Source organism: Condylura cristata, unplaced genomic scaffold (assembly GCF_000260355.1).
Source record: "Condylura cristata isolate star-nosed mole 26May11 unplaced genomic scaffold, ConCri1.0 scaffold00040, whole genome shotgun sequence".
NCBI classification, from domain to species: domain Eukaryota; kingdom Metazoa; phylum Chordata; class Mammalia; order Eulipotyphla; family Talpidae; genus Condylura; species Condylura cristata.
Genome location: NW_004567141.1, coordinates 4,501,756 through 4,514,716, shown reverse-complemented (window position 1 = coordinate 4,514,716; position 12,961 = coordinate 4,501,756). Strand labels below are relative to the sequence as shown.

At 60.0% G+C, this 12,961-nt stretch overlaps 2 protein-coding genes across 4 annotated transcripts in view; one reads left to right on the top strand and one right to left on the bottom strand.

The window, feature by feature from the left end:
* Positions 1-2,315, top strand: part of MUC1 (mucin 1, cell surface associated) — a 3,793-nt gene extending 1,478 nt beyond the window's left edge. Inside the window, exons 3-8 of the mRNA XM_012733258.1 lie at positions 58-467; positions 560-612; positions 723-856; positions 1,005-1,126; positions 1,212-1,358; positions 2,175-2,315. Coding sequence (XP_012588712.1) covers positions 58-467; positions 560-612; positions 723-856; positions 1,005-1,126; positions 1,212-1,358; positions 2,175-2,240 — 932 coding nt within the window. The 3' untranslated portion in view covers positions 2,241-2,315. The remainder of the gene's footprint in view (positions 1-57; positions 468-559; positions 613-722; positions 857-1,004; positions 1,127-1,211; positions 1,359-2,174) is intronic.
* A 1,093-nt stretch (positions 2,316-3,408) lies between these two features.
* Positions 3,409-12,750, bottom strand: TRIM46 (tripartite motif containing 46). 3 transcript variants are annotated; one of them, XM_004693796.2, is made up of 10 exons: positions 12,516-12,750; positions 10,787-11,048; positions 10,222-10,565; positions 9,391-9,534; positions 9,175-9,270; positions 8,253-8,506; positions 7,853-7,974; positions 6,596-6,898; positions 5,504-5,801; positions 3,409-4,563 (listed from the first exon to the last, which is right to left on the bottom strand). In XM_004693796.2, exons 1-10 carry the CDS (start codon positions 12,696-12,698, stop codon positions 4,170-4,172), a joined length of 2,400 nt encoding a protein of 799 aa, XP_004693853.1. In that variant the 5' UTR covers positions 12,699-12,750; the 3' UTR covers positions 3,409-4,169. The 3 variants fall into 3 exon arrangements, with proteins under 3 accessions (XP_004693853.1, XP_012588816.1, XP_004693854.1); XM_012733362.1 differs by having other exon boundaries at positions 12,587-12,669; XM_004693797.2 differs by lacking the exon at positions 12,516-12,750 and adding an exon at positions 11,883-12,046.
* Between the last annotated feature and the right edge of the window lie 211 nt (positions 12,751-12,961).

Below are 12,961 nucleotides of genomic sequence, written 5' to 3'. Positions count from 1 at the left end.
CCACCAGCCCTGCCTCAGCCTCACCAACCTCAGTCCACACCACCGGCCCTGCCTCAGCCTCACCAACCTCAGCCCAGGCCACTGGCGCTGCATCAGGCACAACCACCAGTCCAGGCCACAGTGATAGCTCAGCCCCGACCTCCGGCCCTGCCTTAGGCTCAACCAGTCCAGGCCACAGTGGCAGCTCTGCCAAGACTTCCACAACCCCAGCTAGCAAGGGCACTTCACCCTCAGTCCCCAACCTCTACTCTGATTCTCCCACCACCCCTGCTAGCCACAGTAGCAGGCCTGTGGCCAGTAGCACTAGTCACATGGTCCCTTCCCAAGCCCCCAGTCATACTCCCTTCCCTACGAAGTTCTCCTTGTTCTTCCTGTCATTTTCCATTGTGAACCTCCAGTTTAACTCTTCCTTGGAGCAGCCCAGCAGCAATTACTACCAGAAACTGCAGAGAAATATCTCTGAGATGGTGAGTATCTGTATCACCATAATCCTCCGAAGAGCCTTTGGGAATGCTTGTACCTATTGCATTGAGCCCTATTTCTTCCCCTCTTACCCCAGTTTTTGCAGATTTATAAACAGGACTTTCTGGGCCTGTCTGGTATCAAGTTCAGGTACAGTTCTGGGTGTGGACTTTGTGTGGGTGAGCGGATATTGTACTCATGGTTGGGGGTAAGTGTGGGACCCCAAGACTGGGCTGAGTTGCCCATTTCTCTGTGTCCAGTCCGGGATCTGTGGTGGTACAATCAGTTCTGATCTTCCAAGAGGGCGTCACTGATGCCTACAAGGTGAAGCAACAGCTTCTTGATAATGAAGCAGAAGCAGCCAACTACAACCTGACCATCTCGAGAGTTAGTGGTGAGGCCTTTCGCCCAGCTGCTGGCCAGTGCCATGCCTCCAGGGTGTCTTCCTCTCCAGCAGCTGGGCTCCTGCTCTTCCCTGGGTGCTGGGAAGGGGAGGGCCGCCTCCTCCAGGAGCCTGCCCTGACTACTGCTTTTTCTTTCAGTGCAAGGTGTGTCGCTTCCTTCCTCTGCCCAGCCTGGGTCCGGGGTCCCTGGCTGGGGCATCGCCCTGCTGGTGCTGATCTGTATTTTGGTGGCTCTGGCTGCCTTGTATCTCATGGGCCTGGTAAGTGCTGTCTGCAGCCCTGACCAAAGTCCCCCTGCTGGAGGTCTACAGGCCCGCCATCTCCTGTCTGTGCTTGTCTCCCCAGGCTGTGTGTCAGTGTCGCAGGAGGAACTGTGGACAGTTGGACCTCTTTCCAGCAGGTGACGCTTACCACCCCATGAGCGAGTACCCCACCTACCACACTCATGCGCACTATGTGCCCCCTGGCAGTACCAGACGTCCCTGTGAGGAGGTAAGGTGAAAGGAAGCAGAGGCTTCTGCTGGGCAGGAGGTTTGAAAGTTGAGCAGTGAGAACAGGCCTGGGGAAATCTCCAGAGGCAGCATTCCCATCCCCCCACCCCTTCCTGCCCCACCGCACCCCCCAGCGTTCCTAGAATTCACTGCTTTGGGGCTGCCTGTCACAACGCTCACAGGGTTGCCCAGAGGCAAAAGGGCTGGGCTCTGTGCTCAAGCGGCCTTTCGTGAGGACCCGCGTAAGGACTGAGCACCAGTCTCCTGAGAACTTGAAGGTAGATGGGTAAGAGAGGCCGGAGGGGAGGGCGCTGAAGGTGAAGAGGCCGGGGAGCCTTGGAGCCCTGTGGACCCCTCCTCTCCTTTGGGCTTTTCACTATAGGACCTGGTAAATAATTACTTTGGCCGCCTGGGGCTGCAGTGGCCCCACTCCAGGTGGGGGAGGGGAAGGAGTTTCCTTTTCTGGAACTGATTTTTCCTCCTTCTGGGACTTCCTTCTCCAAGTTTTACCCAGAGACACTAACACTTCCTTGGGCTGAAGGAGCAGAGAATGGAGGGAGGCAGGTACAGGGAGAGCAAGGGGACTGATGGGAACCAAAAGAGGGGGTGAAAGGAGCAGGGGGAGGAGGGGCCTGTTTACAGTCACCTGGCTGCGGTGGTGGCCAGCAGGTGCTGCTCTGTATTAACCCCTTGAGAGTGAGTGGTCAGGCTCCCAGAGCTCACTCAGCCTAGGATGCCATCCCAGGGCCCCAAGAATAGCTCGCACCCAGGAAAGCTCTGCCCCTCACCCTGGACCCCTTCTCCCCTCTGACCCCAGGTCTGTGCAGGCAATGGCGGCAGCCTGTCTTACACAAACCCAGCAGCCACTTCTGCCAACTTGTAGGGGCACGTTGTCTGCGGAGAGTCTTTCTCACCAGTGCCAGCTGCCTCCCAACTCTCTTCTGGGCCTGTGAGCTGGGAATTCACAAGGACTGCTCAAAGCTTCCCTCACAGGGCCCACTGAGTCTTACAACCCCTCCACCTGATGAAGCCCAGCCAAGTCTTGGGGAACAGGCCTTGGGGCAGCAGTGCAGAGCATCCCGGGAGGACCGGCCCAGAAAGCCTGAGCTGGGAGTGGAAACTTGACCATAGCTGAATAAAATGTGGCCCGCTCTGTGCCAACCACCAACTTCTGACCCACCATGCCATCTGTGACTGCCGTATCACCCGTGACTGGTAACTAGGAAGGCAGACCCCAGCATGGAGGAGACTCCATGGAAAGAGCTTTTGGGGGAGGAGATGACAGGGAGGGAAGAAGACAAAGAGCAGGGCTTATTTGAGGAGTAGGAGGCGTGGAGAGATGACATTGGGGCACAGGAGTGGCTGGGGAAGAACCTAGTCACCTCTCCCCCATGCCTGGTGGCACAGGAGGAAGGAGGAAATGAAACCCAGATGGGTTCCAGCACGCCAGCAGTGTGACTGCCAGCATGCCTGTGACTGAGCGGCTTCTTGGGCCTGGGTTTCACAGGGGGCAGGGGAGAGGCCTGGGGCAGCCCGCAATGTCCTCCTCTTCCCCTGGCATGGTGCCCCAGGCAGCTCTATTCTTAGCTGCCTGAGTGTGAAGTAAGTCCTCCAGCAGAGATAACAGCAGCAGAGTCAACAAGACCATGATAAGCAGCGTCAGATCCGGGGACTGGCTGGACTGGCACCAGGCTCAACCCCTCCCTGGCTGTGGCCGCTCCACCCTCTGGGGTCTACTCAGAGCCCTCGGAATGGGGAAATGGTTCCAGCTCCCTGACCCCTTTGGGCCTAGGCACACCCCTCAACCACATTCCCTTAGGGCTGCCACCCAGACATCCCATAGGCCTGATGCAAGCAGCTGCCAGGGCACTGCATGACATGGTGGCCAAGGTCAGTTCAGCCTGGCCAGAACCATGTGTGGCGGGACTGCCTGGCTTGGGGACCTTCTCCTCCCAGGTACTGGTTCCAGCAGGCACTCTGCTCTGAGCAATAGCGCACCACGTCGGATCCTGCCTGCTGGCAGCACAGAAACTACGAGGAATGGTCGGGTCACAGAAGGCAGAGATGTGCCTGGCATCACAGTTTATTGTTTATAAACCATGAAAATCACAGCTGTCTTTTGGCACAGGCCAATCAGTACCCACCGCAGGAGGGCAGCATTGGGCATGAGAGGCCTCGCCTGACCCAGTCCAGTGGAGACACCCCAACCTTAGCTGGGGCCCCAAGGGAGACTTGGCACATTGGTAGGGGCTGGGGACAGGTAAAGCATGCAAGAGGGAGAGGAGGGGTATAAGAGGCATGCGGCTAAGGGGCGTGGGGACCCAAATGATAAAGCAGGTGACAGGGTCCCCTTCCCCTCACCAGGGAGTGCCTGGGCAGTGTCCGAGCAAAAAGTCTGTCTGCCCCACGGCTGCAGTTTGCACAGATGGTTTGGGAGGCTTGGCAGGGCAGAGGGCAGAGCTGGGGATCACGCCGTGTGCTCCAGGTGCCTTCCCGCTCGACCAGCCCGGGAGGAGCACAGGACAGGATGGGCAAGGGCTCTCTCTGTAACGTAGGTGAGATGCCAGGGGGCAGGGGTGAGGGTGGGGGGCGGGGTGAGGGTGGGGGCTGGATGAACAGAAGATGGAAGGAACAGGAGACATCCAGAGAGGTGAGCAGAGACAAGTCCCTTGGTTAAGAGAAGGCTGGGGGAGACACAGACACAGGTTAAGGGGTGGGCCACAGAGCAGGAAGAGTCTGGGGCACAAGCTGCCAGAGGAGCAACCTGGCACCAGGAGCCTTCAAGGGCCAGGGTCCGACAGGGGCGAGAGGGTCAGTCCAGCTTGGCGAAGCCACCAATGGTGACCTTCCTCTCGGGCTTGGTGCCTACGGGCTCCTGTAGCTGAACTGCACCGCCCCCAATGAAGCAGAAGGCAGGACACACGGGCCCCGAGCAGTCCAGGGGGCACTCCAGGAGCCCACGGAAGGACACGGCATCCAGGAAGGATACCCGGCCCCGCTCGTAGTCCAGGCAGATGCCCAGGCGGGGTGGCAAGGGCACGGTGCAGCCGGCGGCCGGGCCGTCCCTCCCTGTCAGCCCTGCGTTTGAGCTGGCCCCGGATCCAAGCAGGATCTTGCCCATGCCGATGGTTAGGAAAGCGAAGGGTGGCGAGGCCTCCACTGTGGCATCCTCAGCGCCGCTGTCGTGCCCACTGTCAGGGTCGTACCTGCAGGAGCGAGATTTGGCGGGCGCAGAGTAAGGGAATGCGGGTCCCGTCCTGGCGGGCAGAGGTGTGAGAAGGTTGGAATGTTGGAGAGCAAATGTTTGAAAAGCCTGGTTTGGCATATTGAGAAGGTGTTGCAGAAACAAGTTAGAATGGGGTGGGGGGCTGGTGGGAAAGGGGTACTGTCGGCAGGAGGTGCTAGGAGAAGGAAAGACCTGGGGAAGGCACAGTGCAGACCTGCGGGGCTTTCTGAGATGGGACGTGGGAGAGAGACCGTGTTGGGATCTCATGTCAGGAGGGGTTCTGAGAGTGAGGAATGAGGGAGTCAGTGATGAGGATATTGGGGAGAGAGCAAGAGAGCAAGAGCAGAGAGAGAATGTTGAGAAGGCAGAGGTTAGGGGAGAAAGGGGGCAGACGGTGTCCAGACGAAGGATGTAGAGGAATGTGGAGTTGAGGCATAGGGTTCGGATGGATGTTAAAGAAGTGGGGTGTTGGGGGACAGAGTATGGGAGAGAGTCCAGGGAGAAAGGCAGGCATGGGAGAGTGTTAAAGGATGTTGGGAATAAGGGGACCTGGAAATGGAAAGGTTGAGGGGAAAACTTGAGGATGGTGCGAAAAGTGGAAGAGGTGAGAGGTATTGGAGAGGAAAGGCTGATGGGTGGGAGGGAAGGGCATGGGGACCTGGAGAGATGGCTTAGTCCTGAGAGGCCGATGGAGGAAGGAGAGAAGGTTCTCTTGCTGTCATCTTTGTCCCCAACCGCACACTCAGAGAAGTCAAACCCTTTCACTGAGCCCACATTACCCCTGGCCACAGGCACCCCACACCAACTGCCACGCTCCTACAGCTTCCTCCCGATCCCCCAGCTGCACCCAGCAAGGTGTGCTTCTCCTGCCATCCTTCCCTGTCCCCAGCACCCACCCATCGCTTCCCGGGAAGCCTGACCTGGGGCTGATCACGTCGGAGGCACTCTGGAAGCTCTCCTGAAGCTTGCTCTCTAGCCCCACGCCCACCTTGACCAGGTAGGAGGCGGGGTCCACGGCGCAGGCCCAGTAGCTGCGGCCCTGAGTGACAGCCACGTCACCCAGGACCACATCCACGCTCAGGTGGCAGCCGGTCAGGAGCCGCTCGGCGGCCAGCAGCAGGGGCAGCCCTGGAACACTCCGCACCGCCCGCTGGTCCTTGCTGATGGCCAGTCGCTCTCGGCTGGTGCCCCAGCGACCATCCAGGAAGAAGTGAAGGACTGGAGTTGGGGAGGGATGAGACAGAAGGAAGGACTTCAGGGCTAGCACTGGGCCACAAGGTGTTAGCAGGAGACACTGGGAGGTTTCAGAACGTGGGCCAAGTACCTACGGGTGGGCAGGGGCCTCTGGGAGCAGGGTCTGGAGAAGTGGAATGGGGGGGCATACAGAAAAAGGAGGGCATAACCCAGGTGGGCATGGGAGCTCAGGAGGAGCTTCAGTGTCGACCAGTGAGCACAGAAACCCGTCTCCCAGACCCACTGGCTTGCAATGCTTTCTCCAACCGCTTTTCCAGGCTGACCCCATGGCCTGTCCCCGTTACTGTCCTGCTCCATCTGTCTGCACCTGCCGGCCCACACCTGGGGCCCACTCCTGGGGCTCACAGCCGGCCCCACACGCAACCCCCACCTCTCATGCCCCCTGACTTGGAAGATGAAGCACCTCTGCTTGCCTCGACCCTCGGGGCCACGCCACTCTCTACAGGGTCACTCCCACGTTTACTGAGCCCTTACGATGAGTGGGAGACGTTGCTAAAGCTCCACGTTTCATCTCACTTACTTCTCACCGCCCTGGGGGTAAGTGCGGAAATCCCCACAGAAAAAGAACTGGAAGTCCAGCGAGGGTGAATAACATGCCCAAAGCCACAGGGGCGGCGGAGGTGGCATGGAGCCCGGGCAGTCCTGCTGCAGCGCTGGTGACGGCGATGGTGACCCTGAGACCTCCCTGCAGAGCCCGCCCAGCTCCAGCGGGCCCTGTGCCCGCTGTGCCACCCTGTGCCCGCCCACTGCCCTCTCACCTGGTGCGGGGGGCGTGTGCAGGTGCACATCCTCGCTGTACTCGCCGTAGCCAGCCTTGTTGCAGCCACGGACACGCAGCACGTACACGGAGCCTGTGTCGGGGTTCTCGAGCAGGGCGCTGGTGCCCCTCACCTCCTCGCGCCGCTGCCAGCGGGCAGGGCCCGGCTGGGCAGGCACATCCGTGCGCCGGAACTCGATGGTGTAGTGCCAGGCCGGTGGCGAGTGAGGGGGCAGCCGCCAACAGAGGAAGATCTGGTCGTAGGCAAAGGTGCGCTGGGTGTCGATGACGGGGGCCTCAGGCACTGTGGGAAGAGACAGCGCGGTCAGTCAGGACCTGGCCACGGGCGTGGCGGGGAGGACAGGCAGGAAAGGGAAAGCAGCGGGAGCCGGGGGGGTGAGTGTGGGTGAGGGGAGCTGGGGAAAAGCCTGTCGGGACACGGGGCAGTGTGGGGTGGGCAGTGCGGAGGCCAAGGGGAGACGGAGAAGCAGGAGGACAGGGGCAGGTGGCCGATGTGCCGGCCTGTGTGCCGCTGTCTCACTCTGGCCTTAAGTCAGTCACTCTCCTTTTTAGACCCCAGTTTTCTTCTGTCAAATGAGGGTTTCAAGCCGGATGGGGACCTTTCCAGCTCTGACATTTTATGAGTAAAGAGGAGCCCCACAAGAAGGTGGGCAAAGGCCACTGGAACCCAGGCAAGAGGGCACTGAATGGGAGGCGAGAGCGGGGAGAGGGAGGCCAGAAGCAGCAAGACAGAAGATGGGGACAGCAGAGTGCAAGTAAAAGCTCGGTGGCAGGGGCGGGGGTCAGGGGAAGTGACTGGGAAGTCCAGAGGGCAAGGGTCAGGGAGCAGGGACTAGGAGTTCCGCCTAAGGAGTGCAGAAGAGGCAGAGGGCACTGGTGGGGGCGGGTGGATGAGAGGTCTGATTGAGGCAGGAAGAGGGGAAGCAAAGAGAGGGTGGCCGAGCTGCATGGGAGCAGCGGGGGACAGGGCAGGGGGCCGGGCCCCCGGGGACAGGGCCGCTGACTTGCCTGGGGTGCTCCGGAGCAGAGTCCGCGGTGGCCGCAGCCTACAAACAAAGAGAGGGAGAAGCGGCGCTGAGCGCGATGGGATGGTGTGGCTGGGTGGGCTCGGCTGCAGGGGTGGCTGGCCAGGCCGGGCAGGAAGCCGGGAGGTCCCTGGTGGGCACTGCCCCCCGGGCCCGCTGCTGGGAAAGAAGGGAGGAAGGCTGAGTGGGCACGGGCCTGGCCATCCCCTCACCTCGCAGGAAGTTCAGCTCTGTCAGCAGCTTCATCTCACGCCCCACATCCAGCTGGCAGTGGCGGAAGGAGGAGCTGGCGGCTGGCCGGAATGTCTGGAGGGCCTCGGTGGCTCGGGCAATCCTGGCATGGGGGCAGGTGAGGGTCAGGCACTGCCGGCTGGGCAGTCTCCCTTCCCCGTGATTCGGCCGGGCCTGCCTGGCCCTAAAGCCGCGGCATCTGCTTTTGGCCTCTTTCTCGTCCTTTCAGGCAAGCTGGGTATCACTTTGGCCGGGTGAAAATCCTCAGGGCCCGGATCGCCATTGGGCAATACACCGGATATTTTCTTAGACATTCGTTAGCTACACCCACGATGCCCTTGCCCCCCGGAGCCCATGCCCCTGTGCCATGCCCCTGAGTACCTGTTGTGCAACTGCTTGGCCGCTTGCACAAAGCAAGGCTGGTCTGTTTCCTTAAGTACCTCCTGGGCGTAACCCACCAGGCCTGAGCCATCCAGCAGGCTCTGGTGCTCCTGGATCTGGGCGCTGAGACGGGCCAGCCGCTCCTGCTGGCATTCCTCAATGGCCTGGAGCAGTGACGCCCGCTTCTCCTCCAGCACGGCCCCCAGCCCCCGCACCAGCTGGGATACCTCCTCCTTGGCCTGTTGACCACTCACCTGCCCAGAGAGCAGCACTCACTATCTTCTGGATGGCAGCACCTGGGCCAGCCTCCTGGGGCACCACACCATGACCAGGATCACCAAGGAACTGGGGGGACCCTACCCACCTGTTCCAACAGGGTCAGGCTCATGCCTCCAAAAGGCATCTGCACACCCAGATAAGCTCAACTCCTGCCCTCTGGTGCTAACCTTTCTCGGTGCCCCAATAATCCTGACTCTTTCCGGACTCCCCCAAATAAAAGAGGCCATGACCACACTAGTACCCACTTGGACAGCACTGACATCCACCAGCATCTATGCCATCCGCACGGCCCGTCCCCATACGAGCTGATTCAGCAACCTGGCAGGTGGTATCGTAGCTTCAGGGACATGTGCCATCTGCAGCAGACAGCTGAGCCCGAGGGCATCTGAGCTATGCCCCTGGGACTTTCCAAGCCACTAGGTGGCTATACCCTCTGTAGCCTCAGGTAGAGCCTGGCCCTAGCAGTGTCTTTCCCGACCACCTAGTTTAACCAGCACCTCCATACCTCCACGGACCCCACATGGGCTTTCTGAACTTGCCACCAAATGACTGGGCCATCTGTCCCCCCCTTCCTGTTTCCAGTGCTCCTTGCTGCTCCCATGCTCAGGCAGGGCCCAGGGCCCACTTCCTTGCCCTCCCTCACCTCTGTGTGCCTCACGGTCTCCTCCAGCTCACAGATCTGGGTCTGTACTGTGTCCTGGTTTCCCAGGATGTATGTCAGGCTCTTTGTCAGCTTGTCCTGAGGGGGAAGAAAGAGGTGGGCATCATGCCCGGCTCCAAAGAAGCCAGCAGGTCAGGGGAGTTATGAGGAGGTGTGAGTGTGGGCTTGCATTGGGGTTGAGCGAGGCAGGGCCCTCACCTTCAGGGCCTGGTAGGCACTGAGCACTGGTGTGATCTTGTGCCCACTGTGGGTACGCCGCACACGGCAGAGTTGGCACACTAGCCGCTGGCACGTCTTGCAGTAGTGGGTCACCTCTTCCTTGTGGTCTGGGCACATCAGGCCCTAAGGACAGAGAGAGCAATGAGCAGTTGGCCAGTGGTGTGTAAAGGTTCTGACCAAGCCAGCCTGGGGCTCTCCCTCCACTGGACAGAAACGGGGTGGAGGGGAGTCCAGCTGCTGGTGCTTCACCACAGTGCCACCTGGTGGTGACACTGGCACCAGAGAGGCTTTCCAGGTGGCTGCAGGTATCAACAGTCCTCCTCCCTCACCGACTCACAGGGGTGTGTAGTAATAACAGTGATAATGATGACAATTAATCTTAGCTTTTTGGCTAATAATAAACTTTTCCCATCTTGTTCACTGCTGTATCCCCCAATGCCTAGATCACACCAGGCACAAAGATGCAAGATCAATATTTGCTCACTGAATGAAGGAATGTACACAGACCTTGTTAGTATACAGTTAACTCTCACAAACACTACCTCCTGGGATCCTCCCAACAACCCTGCAGGCATGGGTTTCAGGGAAGACATTATCATTTTAATTCAGCAGATGAGATGGAGGCTCAGAGATGCTCAAAGATTTGTTTGGTGCCTTTTATGTTACAGAAAAAGCAGCTTGGGAATGGCAACCCCCCTTCCCCCAACTGCACCTGCCCACCTCCTTTGGGGAACCCACAGTGCTGGGCACCCTCACCCACCCAGAATCACCATGCCCCTCCCTTATCAGGGCCCACAAGGGTTGGCTCACCTTGGGGCGGAAGGAGAGGGTGGGCAGGGTGGGCTCATGCTGGGCCTTCTGGGTGCCCCAGGGGTGGAAGAGCTTGAAGCACTCATTGCAGAAGGTAGCGCGACACTCAGTACAGCCCTTGGTGGCCTCTAATGGTGGAGGCTTGCACAGCTGGCACAGGATGGCACCACCCACACTCACACTCTGGCGGTACCGCTCCACCACGCGCTCCAGAGTCAGGTTCCGGAAAAGCCCTGCCAGGCCCCGCTCCCCTAGCTCCACATCACCCTGGCAGGCTGGGCACGGGAACATGATCACCTGGGGATGCAAAGCACCTCGCTTCCTCCCGGGGTATGTCCCGAAGCCTGTGAATGGGCCAGGGCAGTAGGGAGGAAAATTTATAGCTAGCTGGGGATGGGAGAAGTTAGTTCACCAAAAAAAGAATTTTTATTGTGCCACAGCTCAGTTCTTAGTAGAGCCTGCTGGACTATATCCCCTCCCCCAATAGACCAGTGATGAACCCCTTCCATCTTCCTGATGGACAACCCAGTGTACCCCATTCCCAGCCCCCAGGCTCCAGCCCCACCTGACTTAAGCAGCCGATCCAAACGCTCTGGCTTGGGGAGAGTTCTTCGGGAGAGGCGGGGACTCCGGGTGGAAGGGGTGGAGGCTGGTGAGGTGGGTTCAGAGCTGGGGTCCCCACCATGGCCTACATAGCCCTGCTGGCCCAGCACCTCCCGGGCACAGGCCTGGCAAACGTTGTGCATACAGGGCAGCACCAGCGGCTGCTTGTACATCTCTTGACACACTGGGCACAGCAGTTCCTTCTCCATGTTCTTCATGCTTGTCTGTGGAAGGATCAGGAGGTTGAGTCAGAGCCTGGACAACTGAGAATATTTCTCAGGCTGCCCTAAGAGACCCAATAAGGTGTCAGGAAGGGGTAACACAAGCTACCTATGGCTATTCCCCAGAAAGGAGCCCAGCCTAGCTGACAGATCTTCCCAGGGATCGATCTCTGGGCTGTTCCCTTCTGCAGAGTTAGAGGCCTGAGGAGATGGGTGGAAGCTGGAGATTGGAAATCGGTGCCTCCTCTAGCCTCAAGCCCCACCCCCTTCATGCCCAGAGCCAGGGCCGCAGCACCTGTCACTGGACCCAGGCCCCCAGTATCCCCGCCTCCCGCCCCCCACCCCCCCACTCCGCATTTGTCGGGCTCCAGCGCCAGGCATTTCTCTCAAGGACACCGCCCATTCTGCAGTTCAGTGCGGACCCCCGCCCCCTGCGCGGGCATTCACTCCCCTCAAGGCGCCCTGCACGACTCCTCCCAAGAGCCAGACTCGCTAGCTCTCCACCTTCCTGCTCACCCCATCCATCCTCGTCCTCCTGCCGCGGCTCCGGCCTGCGGCCGCCCCAGCCTCCATCCCTCACCCTTCACTTTTCCATCGGCTCCTCTATTGCCCCATACGAACCTATTTCCCTTCATCTCTCCCTCTTTCCCCCGCCAGCACCCCCCCCTCCGCTACTATCCAGCCTCCAGCCTCTTCTACAACCAGGTTAGCCGCAACCCCCTCCCCAGACTAGGGCGAAAATGAGAGCCCCGCCTATTCGCCCCCTCCCCACCGGAAGTACCCCTCCCTTTTTGAGTAGTGAGGGTCCTCTAGCTTTGCCCCACCCCCACCCCTCACCTTGGTCCCTCTCTTCGCCGCCATCCCGGTCAGGGGCGCAGCTGACACAAAGGAGGGAGGGACAGAGAGGGAGGGGGAAGGAAGAGGTGGGGGGAGCAGGGTTGGCACCGCCCCTGGGAGAGCCGGGCACGGGTTGCCATGACAACCGCAGGCTCGGAGGCAGCCCCGAGTGGGGGTGTGGTGGGGTGGGGTCTCTCCGTGGGGTCCAAATTGGGAACTGCACCCAGGGGAGGGTCCTTCACCACCCCCAACCTGTCCTCAGTTTTCTTAGAAAATACCCAGGCTCACACACGCCCCCTCCCCACACCTTGGCCCCACTGCTCTGTAGCCCCAGCCCTGGTGCACTGCTGACAGCTGCCCCAGCCCATCCGCTGCGTCCCGGCAGCGAGTCCCGGCAGCGCACAGTTCGTTACACCCCAGCAGATGGACGCCTTCCGGCACTCACTTCTGGGCTGCCCCCCGGACTACCCTCTCATCACGGCATCCGACCCCCTCTCCCCGGTCCTGCCATCACCAGCATTCTAATTCTGTCTGCATTTCAGCATCTTGACGGATCCCCACCTGTTCAAGGTCCCAGTCTGCCCCGAGCCCTCGACTCCCCCTTCCCTTTCCCTCGACCCCACCTTAACTCACACTGATGCGGACCAGTGCATCCATGATGGAAGTGAACGTCTGCATATCCTCACCCTCAGCCATGGCCCTACCTTGCCCGCCCGCCCCCGGGTGCCCGATCCCGGCTGCGGCTGCGAACCCCGGGCTTAATGCAGAGCCCGGTGGGGGTGTGGGGAGGGGTGGGGGTGAGGTGTCACTGCGCATGCTCCAGGGACCAGCCTCGAACAGCGCTGGTCCGAGTAGGAGGTGGGAAATAGTTCTCCCCCACGTGGTTCTCAGAAGGCGGTGGGGGATGGGGGGTGGGGACTGGGTAACTTGGAATGGTATTTGAGGGAAGAGCTATTTCTTATGTTCGCATTCTTCATTGGCTCCTAATCTTACTTACATAAAAGCGGGAGGATAGTGTGATAGAAGAAGATGAGTTCCAGGATGGAAGGACTAGATTTTAGATTGGGCAAGAGTTCGCG

What these genes read in the sequence shown, in the direction of transcription:
- TRIM46 (XM_004693796.2), bottom strand. Translation starts at nt 12,698, where the DNA reads ATGCGCAGTGACACCTCACCCCCACCCCTCCCCACACCCCCACCGGGC. An exon ending in AGACCGTGAGGCACACAGAG is followed by an intron (nt 8,507 to 9,174) that starts GTGAGGGAGGGC and finishes CTCTCTGGGCAG; the next exon opens with GTGAGTGGTCAACAGGCCAA. An exon ending in GCCAAGCAGTTGCACAACAG is followed by an intron (nt 7,975 to 8,252) that starts GTACTCAGGGGC and finishes CCCCCATGCCAG; the next exon opens with GATTGCCCGAGCCACCGAGG.